Below are 21,648 nucleotides of genomic sequence, written 5' to 3'. Positions count from 1 at the left end.
AAATATACAGTGGAAAGTACAGAGGTGGCGAATGCGAAATCATCCCAGGATAAAGGGAAAATGATTGCCCAAATAGATAACCATGAAGAGAAATCAAGAGAAGAAAGGAAAGGAGATTCCACCAAAGATCCCAAAACTTGGGCTCAAGTTATTAGAAATTCTGCTAATAAGGAAGGAGAAATAAACATTCTGGTTGACAACATGCAAGATAGAGAAGGCAAGGAAAGACCAAATAGGGCAGCAAACATAATTATTAAAGGGGTGAAAGACTATGGGAAAAATGAATGTACTCTTGACCTTGCAAGAGACTTCTTGAAAGACAAGTTGCTATGGCAAGGAAAAATATGCCAAGCATGGAGGTTGGGTAAGTTTAACGATGAGAGATCCAGGCCCATTAAAGTCATCATGCCTAGCTTTCGTGATAAATATATCATTCTAAGCAAGAAGCATCTCTTGAGTGGTTATTGCTTTTCCCTAGAATAAGATTTAACTGTAAAACAACAAGAGGAAAGGAGGGAGGAAATGTTAAAGGTTAGGGAAGAAAGAGATGAAGGCAAGAGAGAATAGATTTATAAAGGCAAAGCTTTGATAACGCGATTTGGACCTCCTTCTAAAACAAAGCAGCAAGATGATAATAAAGAAGAGACAACAAACTCTTCAACAAGAAATCAGGAAGCAAGGTAAGTATGGGAAAGCAGGGACAAAGACTGAAATGTGAGTCTTGCATGTCAATATAAATAGCAATCAAGTCATACCCAGGTTTCCTTAAGATTAGTTTATTGGAACTGTAGAGGTTACCCATGGAGACGAGGACCTGGGTTAAGGCCTATTGCGGAAGATAGAGACATAATTTGCCTCATAGAAACACATGAGCATGAAGGGTGCAAGACACCTCTATTTGAAGGATACTTGAAGATGGAAGTGTGGAATAAGGTAGAAGGGAATGGAAAAGGGCACAAGAGTATCATGGTTTTAGTGAGGGAGAAATAAGGTCGTCTTATTCAGTTAGAAAAAGAAGGCTCAAATAAACAATTCATTTGGCTTAAAATATTAGAAAATGGAAACCACATCAGAATTGAAGCACGCTATTTTGAGCGTTCAAAAATCTACAAAGGTAGAGGGCTTGACCAGGAAACGACTACATTTGACCAAGAAACGACTACATTTGACCAAGAAACGGCTACATTATCTCTTGGTCTTGTCTGGTTACCTAGTCTAATGTAGTCGTTTCCTGGTCAAGTGTAGTCATTCTTGTCAAATGTAGCCGTTAGATAACCTGTTCTCTCTATTTATACTACAACCATGATCTGGTTCTTCAACTTGTCCTAATGATGAACCACACTTGTTGGTTCGAAACGCGTCGACAAATGAATTTTAATGTGATTTCCGCCGAAAACTCTTCTAAAAAAACTTGATATGGATCACAGAAGTTTAAATTCAACAATTAAATAACTATACAAAATATTTAAATAATGTTGGTTCATAAAAAAAATTGCAAGTGAAGAAATTAGATCACTCTCGACTCATGTTAGATCCGTATTTAAGATGGATCTATGTTGGTTTAAAGTACTAAGTTTAGCTAGAATTTATTAAATAATAATTTAAACTCTTATTGGAGAAGAATAATTGTAAATTTTGAGGTATTTTGAATGGTGTTGTTTAACTATTATATATTATATATTTTGGTGTTTTTTTTTTTCCAAAATCCATTAAAAAAAGGATTTGTTTTTAAATGTGATTTTTTGGAGTTTCTATGGATTTCTGGCCAGAATCTAGTGGAAAATTTTGTGGTGAAATTTTAATTTGTGTTGTTTAAACTGGTTTTTTGACTACATATATGGATTCAACACCTTGGAAAACCCGCGGGACACTTCTGTTGTATAGAGTTCACCCATCAAATTTGTGATTTCGATGAATCCGGGTTGGATTCTAACAAATTAGATTGGAAAATAAACCAGAAAACTTTTCAAAAAATGACAACGAAAAAAATAAATGGAATTTCGAGATTAAATAAAATAAAATAGTTAAACTTTCCCATTTAAAGTACTGCATTTAATCATAATTTTTTAAATAATAATTTAAAATCTTGAACCACACTATTCATTATTTTGATTTATATTTTATTTATTTTGTTTTTTCATTTTCTTATTACTATTGACCTTATTATTATTACCTTCATTTTGATTAAAATAATAATAATAAAATTAATTTAATTCTTCATTTACAACTAGTTTCCATCTATTACTTCGTTTTTAATTAAAAAATTTGTTTATTAATTAATGATAATTCTTTAGTCAAAACTAGCTATTATATTCTAACGGCTAGAAAACATCTCTCTTCATATATTTAATCTAATGCCATGATCTAGTTCTTCATCTTGTCTTGAAGATGAATCACACTAGATGGTTCGAAAGGGGTCGACTTAAAGTTTCTTTATGTGACTTTTACCGAAACATCTCTCAACACTCATAATATGGATTACAGAAACCTGAATTTAGAACATGAGCCACACTAGTTGGTTCGAAGAGCGTGGACGACATTTTCTCCTATGTGATTTTCATCGAATTTTTTTTTGTCGTACATATTATGGATCACAAAACCTTTAATTAAAAAATTTAAATTCTGATTAGAAATGAATAATCACGTAGTCTAAATAATAGAGGAAGTGACTCTATTTGGGAGCATTTTCTTGGGTCAATTTTGTTCAAAAACTCATAGATATTTTTAAAAATCATAAGTTTAAGCTATTTAATTTACAAAAATAGAGTACCCTGAGATTTTTCAAGATGTTGAATCCACTTATACATTAAAAAATGTATTTTAAACAACAAAAAGTAACCATCTGACTAAAAATTATATTACCAAATTTCAATTAAAAAAAACCATTTCTTAAATTAATTAAACTACACCATTATAATTGTCATAATAACTACTAATACACCATTATAAATTTCATAATACTATTCATCCTATTATAAATTTCATAATAACTACTGATACACCATTATAAATTTCATAATACTGTTCATCCTATTATAAATTTCATAATAACTACTAATACACCATTATAAATTTCATAATACTATTCATCCCAATATATGCTACCATTTAGATATGTTTGAGCCAAAACCCAACCCAAAAAAAAAATTTGTAATCTCGAGATTAATGACAAAATTTGACACGATTCATACGCAAATTGGAATAACTACTCGTCATGGATGAGATCTTACCGTTGGTGTGATCATGATGACGGCCAAATTTGGCACGCTTCATATCACAATTTGCAACAACTACTTTGCATTTAGTGGATGACCATTGATGATCACTGATGACGACCAAGTTTGACACGATTCATATGAGAGAAAGAACTCAAACAATCTAATGCAATGTGAAAAGCCATGGGCACCTCCAAGATATGTAATTGTCCATCGCCTAACAATTAGTTTACCCTAATGGGCATTGGACTTGGCCTTTGTTTTGATGTCGAAAACAAGGGGGGATTTCCTCTGTTCAAGAAAAATAGAAAAAACAAAACCCCTGCACAGCTGGGTTCTCCTTTCTTCAAGCCTGGATTGGCTTCAACATAAAGAAACAAAACCCATTCCATGGTGTTGTCTTATTGTGGGTTTGCCTGATTCAATGTTATTAGTGGTTGAAACTTCATTACAGCAGGATGGGAGAGCCAACCTCAAGAGAGTGACTCTGTAACCATCAATCTTCTGCATTGCCCTGCTGCCATGGATGTACGGGCGAAAATAAAGGGTCAACTTTGCTTAAAGATGCAGTCAGCTAGAGTTTAACTCAAGGAGGCAACCGGCTTCTACGTAATACCTGTGGAATGAAAACGAATCCCATGTACCGAATTAAGGGAAAACTGGGTGCAGAGATTTTGTTTGGTTTAGACTCTAGATATCGTATTACAGCTCCGATTGGGTGGTCGAAATACGTCAGAGCACCCCACATTGCGTAATTCTTCAGGTATCAGATGCCTGCCTAGTCTACAAACATGAGTTGCAGTTTCTCTTCAGCAGTGGGGTTTGGCAGCTTTGACAGTACAGTTAGTAGAGACTATCTATTTTCCGTGTACACAACGCTTGCAATGCAGATCTGGGCGCTATTATAAAAGACCAAACAAGAGCTAGGCTTTCAGAATTGCCTGAAAGCTGCTGCCAATTGCATAGATCTGCTCAAGGCACAACCATGGATCGGTTGTCTTATTCCAGTGCCAACATATTGCCACAGACATTTCAAGGCACAAGGGATGACATAGTTGAGCAGATTGCCTTGCTTTGGCAGCAGATTCGGGCTCCTCTGATTGCCCCATTGCTGAATATCTGTATTTACTTCTGCCTGCTCATGTCTGTCATGCTCTTCATTGAAAGAGTTTACATGGCAGTAGTCATTGTGTTGATTAAGGTGTTTGGAAAGAAGCCAGAGAAGAGATACAAGTGGGAGGCCATTAAGGAGGACGTGGAGCTTGGCAACAGTGTTTATCCCATGGTCTTAGTGCAGATACCAATGTACAATGAGAGGGAGGTATATATATAAATATACACATGGATTATATTGGATTGGGTTTGACTTGTGCTATCCTCTTATTTTCTGCTTGATTTGATTACCCCGTTCTCTCTGTTTGTTTCAAATCTGCAGATTGATACATTTCAGCATTGTTCTTGATTGATTGGTTGCAGGTTTATCAGCTCTCAATTGGAGCAGCATGTGCGTTGTCATGGCCTTCAAATCGGGTTATCATTCAAGTGCTCGATGATTCGACTGACCTTACAATCAAGGTCTGTGTTCACGCGAGAGTTATTTGTTATCTACATATGAGTTGCTCTTTATTATAATGTAAGGTTGTATTATTGTGATGAGCAGTTCATAGTAAATACTATGCAGTTTACATATGAGTTGCTCTGTATTATAATGTAAGGTTGTATTATTATGATGACCCGTAATAGGAAATACCACGCAATAAGTTAATGATGGATTTATTGTGTTTTCATCTAGTTTATTGGAAGAGAATAATATGGTATTCAATGGATAGGATGAAAAAACAGTAAATCAGTGGCTCCATGCAGTAAGCTTGATTAGCTCACTGCTTTTCCATCTGGTCAATTGGATGGGAATAATATGGTACTCAACCTATAGGATGAAAAGACAATAAACTAAAAACCATGTAGTAAGTTTGATTGGCTCACTGCCTTTCCATCTGGTTCGTTGGATGAGAATAATATGATATTCAATGGATAAGATGAAAGTCAGTAAACCAATGAGTAACCTATTGCATAGTGATGGTAAATAGTAAACACAATGTAGTAAGTTAATCATTGAGTCACTATTTTTCCCATCTAGTCCATTGAATAGAAATAATATGATATGCAATAAATATTAAACACTATATAATAAACCAATTATTAAGTTACTCCATAGTATTGAATATTTAACCTTAGTTAATAAACTTTTTTTTTTTTTAAACTTGGTTCACACAGTAAAGGGATGGTTGGAAAACAACTTGCTGAGGTGATTGTTTGAAATGTGCAAATTGCCAATTTTCTTACCATCGTTGAAACACTTCCGAGAGAGCTGTCATGAAATAATTTGTAGTTTACTGAAACTTATCAGACAAAAAAACACCGTGTGAACAACCGTTGGCAAAGTAATTACTGACAACTCACAGCTGGCTCTTGTTTTCCTGCGCTGCAGGATTTGGTGGAGATGGAATGTCAGAAATGGGCGAGTAAAGGCATAAATATCAAGTACGAAATCAGAGGCAACAGAAATGGGTACAAAGCTGGTGCCCTGAAAGAGGGAATGAAGCATAGCTACGTAAGGGAATGCGATTACGTTGTAATATTTGATGCAGATTTTCAGCCCGATCGCGACTTTTTGAGCAGAACGATTCCATTCTTAGTGCACAATCCAGAATTGGCCTTAGTTCAAGCTCGTTGGAAGTTTGGTGAGTCATCATGATGCCTCATTCTCACTGCATTGAATTTGCTTTATAGGTGTTTTTTAACGGTTTTATTGCTGCCATGAATGATTGTGTGTATCTTGTGCTTGAAGTTTTGATTTTTAATAGATTAGTTGAGGTAAGATATGATTTGAATGCCTCCGCACCTACTAAAACATAATTATTTGCTAATGTTATGAGCATTAATGCGTGATTAATGAATCTGTATATTGTGCTTCAAGTCTGGGTTGTCTTTTTGGTGGTAGGGTTTGGAATTTTTTTATTAAGAGTAATGATGGGCAGTGTTATAGTTTATGTGGGTGGAATGTCAATTGTCATTGATTAAAGTTGGTCGGTAGTGAAGTTGTCGAAGATCTGTGGTAGATACCATGCTGCAACTACACGCCAAACGGTAAACATTTTCTCGTGACCCACAGCATGAATGAATGGTGGATTGATTGATTGATTAGGCTATCTACAACAACACACACAGAAAAGGCTGAAGGCCGTCAGGACTCAGGGGGGCCTCCCTCCGGTCTCTGTTAGTCCTGTTTTTCCATTCTCCCACCCATCTCATTCCAAGTGTTTGGCCTGCAGCAGGCTGGCCAACCTGGCTGCCGCTCCAGTGGTAAAAGCCATGTGTACTTTTCACCTTCAGTCTATTCGTCCACGGCTGTAACACGAATAGTTTTACGGAGTTCATTATCAGCTCTATTGTATCAATCAATGAGCGAATGAAGGGGTTTTAATGATGTCCACGAAACCAAGTGGTCTCAGGACAAGTCAATATTTTTAATGGTTAATAGTTTATATAAAAAAATATTTTTCCCTGTACAACAATTTTTTTTTAACAAAACTCACTTAATACATACTAATTAAATGATGAGTAAAAATAAACATCTAATACCCCATGTAAAAAGCAGTTTTAAAAGAAAATTTATCATTGAAAAATAAATTTACAAATAAGATACTCTATGATAGTGTGATTTAATTTATAAATTATATTATTATAATGTTTAAATGGTTTAAAAAATACATTTTGACAAATATGTTTATTATTTAAAAAAATTAATAATTTAATATTAAAATATAAAGGTTTTAATAATAAAAAAATATTTGTTTTTTATAAAAAAAATATATCTTAAAAATTTTTGTTTGTTTGTCAAGTAATCTGAGTTTATCAGAGATTTTATCGGGCTTGACTTGTGGCGTGAGAAACTATAATCAAAATCACTATGGGATGTCACCTAGCCGCACCCAACCTAAGCCACACCAGCCCCTAACATAACTGGATTTTTGCTTACTGAGTTTACGGGTAGCCTTCACATCACCAAGTAACTTAACAATACACCCCCACCATCTATTCTATGTCTCATTGACAACTTTAAATTATATATATATATATATATATATATATATAAAATAACAGTAATTCTAATTTTTGAAATTTAATAAATTTAATATATATGGGCTTTTATGAATGTTATTATTATTGAAATTAAACCAAATAAATTAAAAAAAGATTAATTGAGACTTTTTAATACTTTATTTCTATGATCGGATAGAAGGAAAAGAAACATTCCTAAATTACTAGATTACTATAATTTTCTTGACTAAACATTGATAGGAACAAATGTTTTGAAAATAAAAAATTTAAAAGCCAAACAATACACAGAAAGTATTTTTTATTTAATCTTCTTAGAATCTCACCATTAATAAATTCTTCTTTCCCAAAATATTAAAAAAAATCCTAATAAAATTCAATAAAATGAAAAACATAATTTAAACCTTTTTTAGAGAAGATTCTTCGGCGAAAATCACATGGAATCTCATTTGTCGACGCGTTTCGAACCAACTAGTGTGGTTCATCATCAGGACAAGAAACAGATCCAGTCTAGCAAGTTAAATAGACTAGATCTGTTTCTTCAACTTGTCGTGATGATGAACCACACTAGTTGGTTCGAAACGCGTCGACAAATGAGATTCCATGTGATTTTCGCCGAAGAATCTTCTCTAAAATTGATATGGATCACAGAAGCCTTAACTCTATTATAATTTAAACCTATCAAATGACTTTATCTTTATCATAAATTTTATAGTGTACATTTTAAACATTTCATTATAAATTCAAAATTGAAACGGAATATTAAATTTTTAATTAGATTTTTATTAATTAATAAATATTAATACTATATTTTTCATTCAGTAAAATATAAAATATTTAATTATATACCTATAAAATCTAAGCATGTAAGTTTAATGGTGGACACGTGTACTCTAAGACGTTACCCACCGAATATAGGAATCGGCCTAGGCTCGAAAGTGGGTTTACCTCCTAGTGGCAAGGCTGGGCGGTGACAGGTGGCAAGGCTCAAGAGTGTAGTGGGAGATCTTACGTTTCGGGTGACAGGGGATAAGGTTAAGGATTATAGTGGGAGTCTCATTGATTGGATTCTAGGCCTCTTAGATGATAGTGGTAAGGCTAAGGAGTATAGTGGGAGTCTTACTTAGTACTTACTTAATGGGAGGTCTTTTTTTGGCTAAGTCTAAGGACAAGTCATTTTACATCTCCAGACAAGTTTGTTAATTTTTTTGATTTAAAAAAAAACTCTATTAAAAGATGATGATGTAAATTAGACTAAAATTTCATCTCAAATTGATTTTGACTACTTAAATATCTTTAAAATGCAGCTTTCTTTATATTAAGAGGATGTGATATTAAAATGATTTTGATAACTTAAAAATCAAATATATTAAATATAGATATGTAAGTTAGGCAAAATGCTATTATCAAAAAAATTTGACTATTTAAATGCTTTCCTGACCAAAGATTAAACTTGGTCTATACACATTTTGATTTATCGACCTGTGGCCACTGTAGTCACCGGATCTTTTAAGTGATCGGATGTTTTGTGCTCGAGAATTTTTTATCTAATCTTTTTGGGTGGTTATCTTTTTATTAGGTCAATTCTGAAATAGATCTCGATCAATTCTGGTATATATTTCTGATTAATTGCTATCTACGGCTGTGTTTGCTTAATAGATCTTAGTTAAGTACATTCAAGAATCTTAAGTACATTCTAGAAATACCGCTCGGCTCGGGATCTTTCAAGCCAACAACCTTAGGATTTTTTTCAGGTTAAAACTCAGATTATTACACTGCAATCATTTTCTACCTATTATCAACCTTAGGAATTGAAAAGATGTGACTTAGTACGGATCCATTTGATTATTTACCTCTAATTTCCTTCCTGGTTGTTGGCCAAATTATAATGAAAGCCAAGTGCGATCATCCTCCTAAATGCAATACAGCTATCCTCCTCATTGCCAGGCATGTGATAGAGATGTATGCTTTTAATGGTAATTCATTATTTATGAAAATTAATCACTCCAAATCTAACCGTGGCCATACGATCAGCACTGAGCACTCTCAGTGTCGTAGATGTTCTCAGAAATTACCGGTACTGTTGAATGTAGTTAGTGATGGCAGTGAAAGTAATTCACTATGCTTTTTTCCAGAGTTTCAAGCAGTAAATTTGGAATTTAGTCCAAAACGTGGAAATTTCAGTAAATAATATGTAACTATGTAATGACAAAAGTAAAGTGCTACAACATTTCTGTCATTATTCTTTGCCGTGACAGCGTGGGAAAATTGCCACCATTAAAATCTGTGAGGATCCTTTGAAGTGACAGCGTGGGTTGGTTGGCACTATCAAATTTTGTCTGGATTTTTCGAGTATGAGTTTAAGCAGGTTGTGCCAGCTACTTGCAGTGGCCGTTTGCTCCACATGGAACAATGAAATTTCATGTTCTATCTTGTCCATGTCAGCTTTACAGTGTTCATGCGGTACCTTCAATGTTCTTCTATTTAGTGATTTGGGGATGAACGCCTCAACAAATTAAACAGTCAGTGGATATCATAGTGTTTACCATGGTTTATAAGCGTCGGTTAATATTTTTTTGTTAATTTTTTTTTTTAAATTTTAGGGTGCAAAGTCATTTTTTATTATTTAAAATTTGGATTACACATATAAATTACACCATGTGTGATTTTAATTAATTTTATCGAATTTCAAATAAAATTTATAATAAAAATTGTTAGGATGGTTTGGGTAAACTGGACTACATCATTGAGTTTTTCGAGCTCCAGATTTATGATAATCCATGGTAAAAATTTTTAATTGGTTCATGTAATGGCCTAAAAACTCTATGTTAATTGATTTTGTGGGATCCCAACAATGGTGTTTTTAGACACCACCACTTCTCTTGGCATTACAATGATGTCTTTAGACACCACCACCTCTTTTAGTGTTTGGTGATCCGATCCTAACAATTGTTATTAGAGCCTAGTGAATATCAGAGTTGTGGTTAAAGTTGTTGTGTGCAGCCTAGGGATCTAGTGAGTGAAAATGGTATTGAAAGACCAAGTCAACATATGGATGAGCAAAGCTAGACATGTAACCATGGAGTGGTTGTATGGAAGAGAAAATGGAGATGGAGTCAATGGTTTGAAGTTTAGGGAAGGAGCCAAGGCAATGAGAGCTGCACTAGTGATAACACCAGTGATGAGTGAACATCCTAAGTGTTTTGGTTCAAGGCAATTGTATTTTCCTAAGAGGTTGTAAAACATGTTGTCATACTTGTTGAGCAAGAGCATGGATTGTTGTAAGGCCTTAAGACTTTGTTTAGGCATAAATGTAGAGCAGTGGCTCATGGAGTCATAAGTTGTGGAATGGACTACTTGGATAGATAAGGTGGCAGATGTACTAGTACCCTAGCTTGAGGGTGAGGAGGGGGAATGTGAGATTTTAGGTGAGATGGTTGATGAATGATTGGGATCAGGGTAATCTCCCAAGTCAAGTTGACAGGGGGGGATTGTTAGCGTGGTTCTAGTAAACTCTACTCAATCAAGTTACTTGAGGTTTTCTAGATCCAGGTTTATGACAACCCATGATTTTACCCATGGTATTATTCTCTAATATACCTATTTAAAAAGAAAAAGATACCATGTTAATTCACCCTCTTAATCAGTGAATAAAGATTTACTAACCAAAAAAATATAACCAAAAAAAATCAAAACATACACAAATTAATCAAAATATAAATACTTATATATATATATATATATTGTGTGCCGTTCAAATATGGAATGCTTTCAGTGTTGCCCCTGAGAATAATGTGTTATACTAAGTATCAAAATGAGATAACCGTTTCCATAATGAGATAACCGTTTCCCCCCTCGAGTGATACATCTTTTGTTAAAATTTAACATGAATAACGTGGATTCAACGGCCTCTGAATTTCAGACTACTGCCTGGTTATTCAACCTATGAACTTAGATTTTTCTCCAATTGAAAAAGCACCAAAATTAAAAGCCCCGTATACAGAGCTATTGCATTGGATAGTATCTACACAGATCAACCAATATATATCACTTCCTAGTACTACAGTCAATACTACAGACATGGGTACATAAGGCTCATTCATTCCTTGCCCTGGTAACGCTGCATAGGCACGTAATTTGAAGTCCAGAACGAATAAGACGCTATCTACAATATTCTTTTCTACTAACATCATGCAATGTTCTTTTTGTGAATTTGCAGTTAACGCAGATGAATGTTTAATGACTAGAATGCAAGAAATGTCATTGGACTACCATTTCACTGTAGAGCAAGAAGTGGGATCTGCCACCCATGCATTCTTCGGCTTCAACGGTACTACCAGGCCCCTTGCGGTCCAATTTACTTATATAGCATGAAGTATCTATACATTCAGATGAGAAGAATCCCAGCAACGAATGTCCTGATGCACAATTGTATGTATCTATATATTAATTGGATGCAGGAACAGCGGGAGTATGGCGAATAAAAGCCTTGAATGAGGCCGGTGGATGGAAAGACCGGACAACAGTGGAGGATATGGATTTGGCGGTTCGTGCAAGTTTGAGGGGCTGGAAATTTGTCTTCGTAGGGGACCTTGGGGTGAGTGGGTTATTTATTTTTCTTCTCAAATCAATCTTTCTTTCATGCAAATGGTAATCGAAGTGTATCCAAAGGACTTAAATCTGCTTGAATGGATGAAACTCAATGAATGTTTTAGGTCAAGAATGAGCTGCCCAGTACATTCAAAGCCTACAGGTATCAGCAACACAGATGGTCATGCGGCCCTGCAAATCTATTTAGGAAGATGGTGAGGGAGATTATTGCAAATAAGGTAATTCAATAATCTGCTCAAGCTATATTCTCATCTATTTCCAGAATCAGAATCCCATGAGGTTAAACCATTAATTTGATTTTTGTTCGTCAAATTTTAAAATATTTTGGAAATTTAAATAAGTGTGTGTTTGATAATAAAAAAATTCGGATTAATCACATCATGAGTTTTTGGTCTTCAAACCATTTAATGTGGTTCATCATCAAGACAAACGTAAAAAAATCAGTCACTCAAAATGTTTAAATAACAAAGATGCATCTATTCCAGAGTTAGCAGTTAGGAAATAACTGTTAAAAAATTAGTTGAATAAATTTATTATTATTGTGTTATGTTTTGAATTAAAATAATATTGAATTATTGGATTAATTTTTTAGCGGCTAATTCATAACAGCGATTTCCTAATGGCTAACTCTAGAACAGATGCATTTTTGCTATTTAAACATTTTGACTAACTGATCTTTTCACATTTACCCTGATGATGAACCACATAAGGTCTACCAAAAACTAATAATGTGATTAATCCGAAAAAATTTATCAAAATCAATATGGATCACAAAAGTCTAAAATCAAACATAAATAAATTTTCTTAATTAAAAATCATATTGACAAACCTTTTATCATATTAATTATGACATTCATTATAAACGCTCCCCCTCCTAAAAAAATATACAAATATTTTATTGATAATTAAAAGTACGAGACTCTGATAAATAAAGTGAAATGTCTTGCACTCCTAATTTGTATGTCTCTCACGATATGTGAAGCATTCACCGGGAAAATTAGACATTTTTCAAAATCCAAACTGTTGTATCCAGAAAAAGTTTTTCAATATATTCTGGAAACTTGCAATCCAATTGAGATTCTGAATTAGTTTTACCAGTCAACCAATGGCTATGGTCTTTCAGTTTTTTCAATCACTTTATCAATATTTATTGGCTTTTCTTGACTGAATCTGCAGAAAGTTTCCGCATGGAAAAAATTCCACGTAATCTACGGTTTCTTCTTCGTGCGAAAAATTGTAGCGCACATTGTCACCTTCGTTTTCTATTGTGTGGTGATACCTACAACTGTATTGGTTCCCGAAGTTCAATTGCCAAAATGGGGAGCTGTCTACATTCCTTCGACTATCACTTTATTAAATGCAGTGAGCACCCCTAGGTATTACATTGTGCTTGTCCTGGTTATTAAAATGTCCTTCCTAAACTACATAATTTAAAAATCTTCAACTTTCTATGTATGTAACCTTCTGGGTATTAATTTTCGCTTACTGATTCTTCTTGAAAAATGGGAAAAACTTGGTGAAATAGAGTATTCCCTGTGGACTGACTGATCTATTTTGTAAACATTTGGATGTGTACAATGAAATCAGGTCGTTACATCTGCTGGTATTCTGGATTTTGTTTGAAAACGTGATGTCCCTGCACCGAACCAAGGCAACCATCATCGGATTATTTGAAGCAGGGCGTGTGAACGAGTGGGTTGTGACTGAGAAATTAGGAGATGCCTTGAAACACAAAACCGCTAAACAAATGAAGAGAAGTCAATCCAGAATAGGAGAAAGGTGACCATAGCTTTTTTTAGCAAATTTTCGAAGCTGTGACTGTAAACAAAGCGTTTCTTACACCTGATAGTAACCACCTTTTTTGGTTTTTGTGCAGAATTCATGTTCTGGAGGTCTTGACTGGCGTTTATCTCTTCTTCTGTGCATCCTATGACCTCGCATTCGGCAACAACCATTTCTATATCTATCTGTTTTTGCAAGCAGGGGCATTCTTTATAATGGGATTTGGGTACATTGGAACATTTGTACCTACCTACTAGAATTTTAGCTAGTATCCGCATTTGCAGACACTGTAGAATTGCATTCCATTTCAATGATATAATTTTTTTGGTTTTCTCGTCCTGGCTACTTGGCTGATGCATGCAGCCCTGTCAAAATATCGCCAAGGCGACCTGAGATGAATAATAGGAATGCAAATTCCTGACAACAAAGTATTGTGAATATTTTAGACCATAGATGAGAAACAAATAGAATATCGTCCGGTCTTTTGCATTGGTCGATATTTTTTAATTAGGTCAGCTACAAATGCTTTGCTATTGGCGGCTTAATTGTTATGGTAAACATTGAAGAGACACCGTAGCTGTGGAATTAAGCCTTGGCTGGTTAACTGAGTTATGTTTATGGACATATATAGACTGTAGTTTATGTGATGATAATTCTTTTCTCCGGCAAAATATTGAATTACAATTATATATATATATACATATTCACTAAATTCTTCATAATGATCAAGTAAAAGGGTTGACAATATATATTGAACTACAATTCCAAATTCATTTAAAATATTTTTTATATCATATAATATCTTCACTAAAATCGGCTGGCATACTTTGTCTGACTCCTTTGCATGATATGTGCCCATTTTTAAAATTTATAAACAATGTGGTCACATTATAACTTAATCTTCATGCTAATATTGCTACTTATATTTTGAAAAATATATATTAATTTAGAATTAAAAGTTATGAAGATGATTTTTTTTTGTCTGATTAAAGATTATAAAAATTATTTAAAATTTTATAAAAAATAATAGTTTTAATCACATAGTAAATTAAAATTAAAATTCAAATAAAATTATATATATATATATATATATATATATATATATATATAATTCTTTTTAGGTCTAACTCAAGACTATTTCCTTAATCTATTCTGTTTTTCCATATTTCCCAATATAAATAATAAACATTTAAAAGGTTACACTAAAAAGTATAACATGTTATTAAGATATAATGTTGTTAATGTATTTTTTTATTTTTTATTCTACTAAATTGTTTGATGTTTGAATTAGTAAATTTATAAATTATTTCAAAGTTATTAATATTGTGCAAAATACTTATTTTTTAAAGTTTTTAAAATTTTTTTGGAGAGTACCACAAAAATTTGGTTTTATACTTTTATTGATATAGTTGTGTTTTATTATAAATATTATGGCATTGGTGAAAGAAATAATATGAGGGATATGTATATAGAAAATTGAAGATGGCCCAAGGGTTTATTTATTGATCATGATAATGAACACTAATATTTGTAGTTGTATTTACTAGGGATGCTATCTTTTAAGGTGGGGAAGCATCTTCTAGATTTTCTAATAAGTTTTTTTAATATTTTCCTAATAACAAATAGAAGACAAAAATTTACAATGAAAACCACTCACTAAAAGCTACATTATTAAATATATAAAATCTTATCTAACAGATAAAAACCAAGGGTGCAAGTTGTCTATTTCTAAAGGGTTTTGAGGGTCTTGAAATGATCCAAAACCTCTAAAATGTCTGGTAAATGCACAATTAGGGCATCAACCATACATATTTAGGCCTTCATATGACCATTTTCTTCATCTATTAGAAAATCCCTACTATTTAGAATCATCTTCTAACATTAGTAAGTCTATTTATAGCGAGGATGCCATCTAAAATGACTTGGTAGTGACTAGGCATTAATTGCTCACCGGGTTTCCTCTCCACTATTGTGCAATGTCTTATTTATAGGGTAACTAATATTTAATGTATATTTTGGACCATATGATCAACCACATTAGTTGGTTCGAAATGTCGACAAAATCCTAATAATGTGATTAATCCAAAAGACATTTATCTACATTATGGATCACAAAAGTCTTAGATCTAACATTTATTATTGTTGTTATTATTTTTTTTTCTCAGTAAGACTATGCTAAGTAATTATATTATGTACAGAATAACATTACATGCAGAGAAACTAGTTTCCCATGGCCGTCTGTGGCACTGTGGGTTGGCAGCTGGCTTTAGCATATAGATGTATCCAAGCTGCCTCAAAACTCATCAAAATTCTTCTTTTAACTTTGACATTGCCCTCGCAGGAGCTGTGACTCAAAATACTACCCTCGCAGGGGCGACCGTGGACATGTGCAAACGCCCAGAAAATACTTACTAACTGAAACAAAAACAGAGAAAGACCTGCAGACAAACTACAAGACCCATACAAAAGCATATATTTTATCCCAAGCATAGAAAGCGACCGAGACAGAAGACCTCAAAACAGGACCTGGACAAAAAGATGGATGGTTGAGCCCATGTCTGCTACTCCTCTGGTTCCATCTCAACGATCGGGACCCATCCATATTCTTCCTGGGGTTCTGCCTGTACTTCTCCCGCTCTGGACGTGGACGCCTCCTGCATCTGAGTTTGGACGGGTGCCTTCCCAGTTGCTTCTCTCGCTTGTTCCTCAGCCTTGCCCGCCTGGTCCTCGGAGGGCAATTCGCTGCTGCTCGACCCGGCATTGTCCTCCTCTGCGACCCTGATGAAGAGGACTGAAATGTGGGCACTGAGGCTTCCCAAATTGAACACTGCGGTGCCAAACGCTGGAAGCGCTGGCGGTCCTTCACTTGGGTTGCTCGTATCCAAGAACTGAGATGCTTGCAGGTGGGGAGTTCCAGCCCGTCTATAACAGTAGCAGCAGCAACAATGGTGGTGGGCATCCGCTGCTGGAGGGCGAGAGGAGCCCCCACGACCAGTTCCGCGTCTGCACGGTTGCCGTTCTCTTGTTCTAGCCATGTTGGCAATGGGACTGGCTGCTCGAAACAGAGCTTCCAATGCAAGGTTCCAATTCTCAGCACCTGCAGATAGTGCTTTGCTATCTCTCCCTTGCGTTGCAGGTAATTCAGAGTCCTCAGCGTCTGCCAGAAGGCAGAGAATGTCCCAGCACGTCTGCGCAGCGAGCTTGTCTTGCTGAGAATGGCATAACTCCATCCTTTCACCCGTCTTAAGTTCATCAACTGGCCCTTGAACCTTGAGCGCCATGAATGCGCCCTGCCCTCACAGCCTACCTCCATTAATGCCATTAAGGTTTTTGAACGGGAGCCCCTTCATTTATGTCTGCGGCGGCGTCCCTTACGTTCCTCCACGGGCTGGCTCGTGGCAACACTTGCTGGCCATGTGGCCTTGCATTCATTCTTGTGCGAACACCCGCATCCGGGTATTATTGTTGTTATTATTATTGTAATGTAATATATTTATTATATGTAGTTAAGAAAAAAATAAGACATTTATCTACATTATGGATCTTAAAAGTTTTATATCTAACATATATTATGGTTGTTATTATTATTGTAATGTAATATATTTATTATATATAGTTAAGAAAAAAGTTACATTTTTGTTCTTAATTTTTTGTTTTCTTGCTATATTGTGTTTGTCTAGGAAACAAATAGTAAAACCATTGAAGTTTTGAATAATATTATTATAAAATAGAAGGGGAAATATATATAATTCATAAGGTTTTTAATCTTGATATAAAATTTTTTGAGGAAACAAAATAGTAAGATCATTGAAGTTTTGAATAATTCTATTATAAAATAGAGAGGGAAATATATATAATTCAAAGGTTTTTAATTAGTAATTGATATAATAGCTTTTGAGATGATATTATTATTATTATTATCAAATTTTATGAGACCACCTTGTTTGTGAGATAAGGGACCCACCTCGTATAACAATTTAACTGTTAAGTCTACTAGAACATGCATACTATACCTCCTTCTGTCATTAGAATCATTTAAACTTATGTTCATTACATATTCACTTTATAGAAATATATTTTCTTATCAAAACATGGTTAAAAGAAAGCTACATCTTTTCTCCCACTTATATTTTTTCACTATTTTAGAAACTTTCACCTTATAGAAATATGTTTTCTCATTAAAACATGGTTAAAAGAAATCTATATCTTTTCTCTCACTTATATTTTTTCACTATTTTAGACGCTATGTTATCTAAAGAAACAATAAAGTATGACTTTTTCATATTGTAATTTGTGAAAAAGTCTATTACTATTCTTGTTATTATTATTACACTAATGTAGTTGACATGCGAATATCTTCGTTTGGGCCTTCCTTTCTTAAGAACTCATTTTCATTCAACAATGCGTGTTATTTATCTCTTATAACAACCAACTCTAAAAATAAATTGTTTACAACTTGTTATCATGGACTTGTTTTGGCTCTCATTTTAATTAGTTTAATAATTATAATTTGATTGTGGTATTATTCCTCAACCCCTCCTGCATTTAATAATGACAACCCTCCCTCACCACTATTTTATGGGATATAATTTAGTGATAACTACTTGTTGAGATTGCTCAGCATTCAAGATAACAAGAATAATTTGTTTTAGATGTACATTTCTTTTAACCAAGGTTGATTTACTGAGAAAAATTGTTTAAAATTTTCAATGGAGGTTGTGTGATCCCAAGATCTATTAATGGATAAACCCCTTAATATGATTTTACATATTGGCCCTTAGGGTGAGAATTAAAAAAAAAACTAAATAAGGGTTGTGGCCCTTGTTGTGCTGAACAATCTTGAGGCCTGTGCATGATTGCAAACGAAGAAATAATAAAATACTCAACTCACTTTGTGATCATAGTAAGTGATTAATCATTTAGCTGAAGCACGCATAGGGAACATAAATATTTAATAATACTTATGACCACGCCAATTGTGATTACCTTATGGTGGACCTTAATTTGAAGTTCCAATCATGCCATATTGGCCCTTGGGTGAGAATTAAAAAAAAAACCAAATAAGGGTTGTGACCCTTGCTGTGCTGAACAATCTTGAGGCCTGTGCGTGATTGCAAACGGAGAAATAATAAAATACTCAACTCACTTTGTGATCATAGCAAGTGATTAATCATTTAGCTGAAGCACGGATAGGGAACATAAATATTTAATAATACTTAGAACCACGCCAACTGTGATCACCTTATGGTGGGCTGTTGGGCCTTAATTTGAAGTTCCAATCATGATTATGGAAGAAACTTTAATTAGTTTAGAGATCAACATTAATGGTTGATTGTGATTATGATTGGAAAAGTGCATGCACACATTTATTATCTCAATGAGTCAACTTAATCTATTTGAACTAATAGATTTCAAGGCGGAGATCATTAGGAGCAGGGGTGATTGGTATTTTTATCCGTAATAGAATATGCATACTATACGATGTTTTCTATTTAAATAATTTTAATACTAATTCAGTTAAAAAATAATATTTGTGAAATAAATCTCAAACAAAAAACATAATGTGCATGAACTATGTAAATGTTCAAAAATTATATTCGATATTATCATATAAAGGAACTGAATTTTAGATAGTTTCACCTTGAAAAAAGTAATTGTCAAAATAAAAATATATATAAAAATCGAAAAACAAAGACAAACTACATATTTGAAAATATTTTCACATATTCAAGAGCCTCATCAAATATGCCTTCTCCGCATTGAGTCCAAAAATGAAAATTTATAATTATAAACTACCAATTGTAATAACTTTTATAAAGAATGAATTCACGGCATAACACATTCAGAATATTAAGTTCTAATTTTCTTATTTTTTCATATTTGGTAGAAGCTATTCATTCACTTATTTTTGTTCTACGCACATGCAAATATGCTATTATAGATATGTCATGTATTGTGAGAAAATACTACAAAAACACCAAATATTATGGCATCTATAGTATAATTTTCCAAGAAAAAACATTTCATGAAAAACTTATGTGAGAAAAACCAGAGGAGAACCTGAACACAAGGGAAATTTCGTGCTAGAGTTGGTCCTTGGGTAGCGGCAATGGCCTTGGCTCTGAAGTGTACGGTGTCCACGAACCAGGGTTCGTTTCTTGAAATGGCCGGGGCGCTGAAGTGAGGGCAAGGGATCGATACTCACGCACAAAATAGAGATTTGGGAAATATGTGTCAAAAATAAATTGTCCCTAGAGAGTGGTTAACAGTAAATGCAGGGCTCGACTTGTCTCTAAGCAATTATGTGCTTAAATGACCATAGTCTGTAAGTGGCAATCAACCATCAAATCCAGAAATACCAAGTATTATTCATCACTTTCCTCAGCATTTTCTTCTTCTAAGGTTTAATGAACCCATTCCTTCCCTTGTTGATTCCCATTGCCATCCATTCAACGATTCCTCCATGCATGTTCCCTTTCTAAAGTCTAATCAAGCACAACCAACTACAAACTGATTTTTATTTCCTTACGGGGACGCGGTGGAAAACGGATATAGACCTGGCTGGCCGGAACGAATGAAGTCAGAAGGATTGAAATGGATGGATGCCAAGTTCGCTATAGACAAGGAATTGGGATTATACCTTCAAGGGCGTCGTGGCTTTCCTGGCTGGCCGTGGCTCTCCTGGATCTATTTTTAGGCATTTTATTCTTACCAAGGCCCAACCAAGACAAGCAAGTATCTAAGTTAAGGCATAACGTATTGGGAGCTATGGGAACCTGGATGAAAACCTATATAACCTTGTTTATTAGACTGGTGCATACCTTGACCTGTGACCATGATGGAAAAACCCCTACCCTAACTGGTCAGATAGAAGAAGGACTCGCAAATTTGATATGCAACACGTGTGAAAAAGCATTTTCTTCTGATTACCCTAGTTTATTCATCCTAGGTTACATCGTTGAAGTCATCATGAAAAGCTTGTCCTCGTTTTCTCTGTGACGGCGTTCCATCTGCCATGGATTCATTTACATTAAGAGTATTTATGATAATGAACCGGCGCCAGTTACAACAAAATTTGTATGCAGATTCTGCGTAGTACAAAGATGAAGGCGTTTATATATATGTGTGTGTGTGTGTAAAAATTTGAAACTTTCCATTTTTTAATACGCTCGTCATTATGACATTTAAAAAAATTATTAACCAGTATTTCACGGGTAAAAAATGGAAAAACGTCCATACGGGTGTCAATTTTAAAGCCTGATTGAGAGGTCATGTGTTTAAGTTTGATAGAGTACCTTTGGTTTAGAAGTACACATTGTACATTAATGACATCTACCTTGTGCTCCATAAATGATGTTAGAGAGTTTCCTTGAGGACATTTTACAAGGAATGTGTGTGTGTATGTGTTTATTTATTAGTATATATATCCTAGTGGGTTAGGTCAATCAATTTGAACCAATGAGTTTTAAGGTGGAGATCATTGGTTCAAGTCAGGTTAAGTATCTTTAGATTAGGAGTCGTCTTTCAATGACATTTACCATGGGTGCCATCTATGAAATTTGAAGTGTTTAGAGGGTTTACTTGAGGTTATTTTCCATGGAACACACACATTAGTCACACTAATGAACACTTGGAAGCTACTCATTATTTAGATAACAAACATGTGGTGCTTCTTAATCTTCTCCTTTGAACATTTGGATTCCCACCTATTATGACATTTATTATCACATCTTATTAGTATAATGCATGATGATTCTAGGGCCCACCTGTGTTCATCTAGCCAACAATATCAGGCTTGAATATTTCCTTAAAGTAAATTGCAAGGGCCTACCCTGACGTTGATTAGCCTTGTGATAGTGCTTGTGTTAATGTATGGGTAAAATTGACTTACTAGGGCCTTTGTGGTTACTTTTGTGGCCCT

General features: G+C 34.3%; 1 protein-coding gene across 1 annotated transcript; it reads left to right on the top strand.

Annotated features, from left to right (window-relative positions):
* The first annotated feature begins 3,457 nt into the window (after positions 1 to 3,457).
* LOC149218474 (glucomannan 4-beta-mannosyltransferase 9-like) lies at positions 3,458 to 14,351 on the top strand. Its single transcript, XM_089384073.1, has 9 exons — positions 3,458 to 4,536; positions 4,692 to 4,790; positions 5,704 to 5,956; positions 11,554 to 11,664; positions 11,795 to 11,931; positions 12,050 to 12,163; positions 13,122 to 13,321; positions 13,533 to 13,724; positions 13,822 to 14,351. Exons 1-9 carry the CDS (start codon positions 4,201 to 4,203, stop codon positions 13,982 to 13,984), a joined length of 1,605 nt encoding a protein of 534 aa, XP_089240199.1. The 5' UTR covers positions 3,458 to 4,200; the 3' UTR covers positions 13,985 to 14,351.
* The last annotated feature ends 7,297 nt before the right edge of the window (positions 14,352 to 21,648 follow it).

The sequence above is a fragment of the Pinus tabuliformis genome, chromosome Q (assembly GCF_031772625.1).
Source record: "Pinus tabuliformis cultivar Carrire ecotype Pingquan chromosome Q, CPIR1, whole genome shotgun sequence".
In the NCBI taxonomy this organism is placed as follows: Eukaryota; Viridiplantae; Streptophyta; class Pinopsida; order Pinales; family Pinaceae; genus Pinus; species Pinus tabuliformis.
This window is presented reverse-complemented; position numbering and strand designations above follow the sequence as displayed.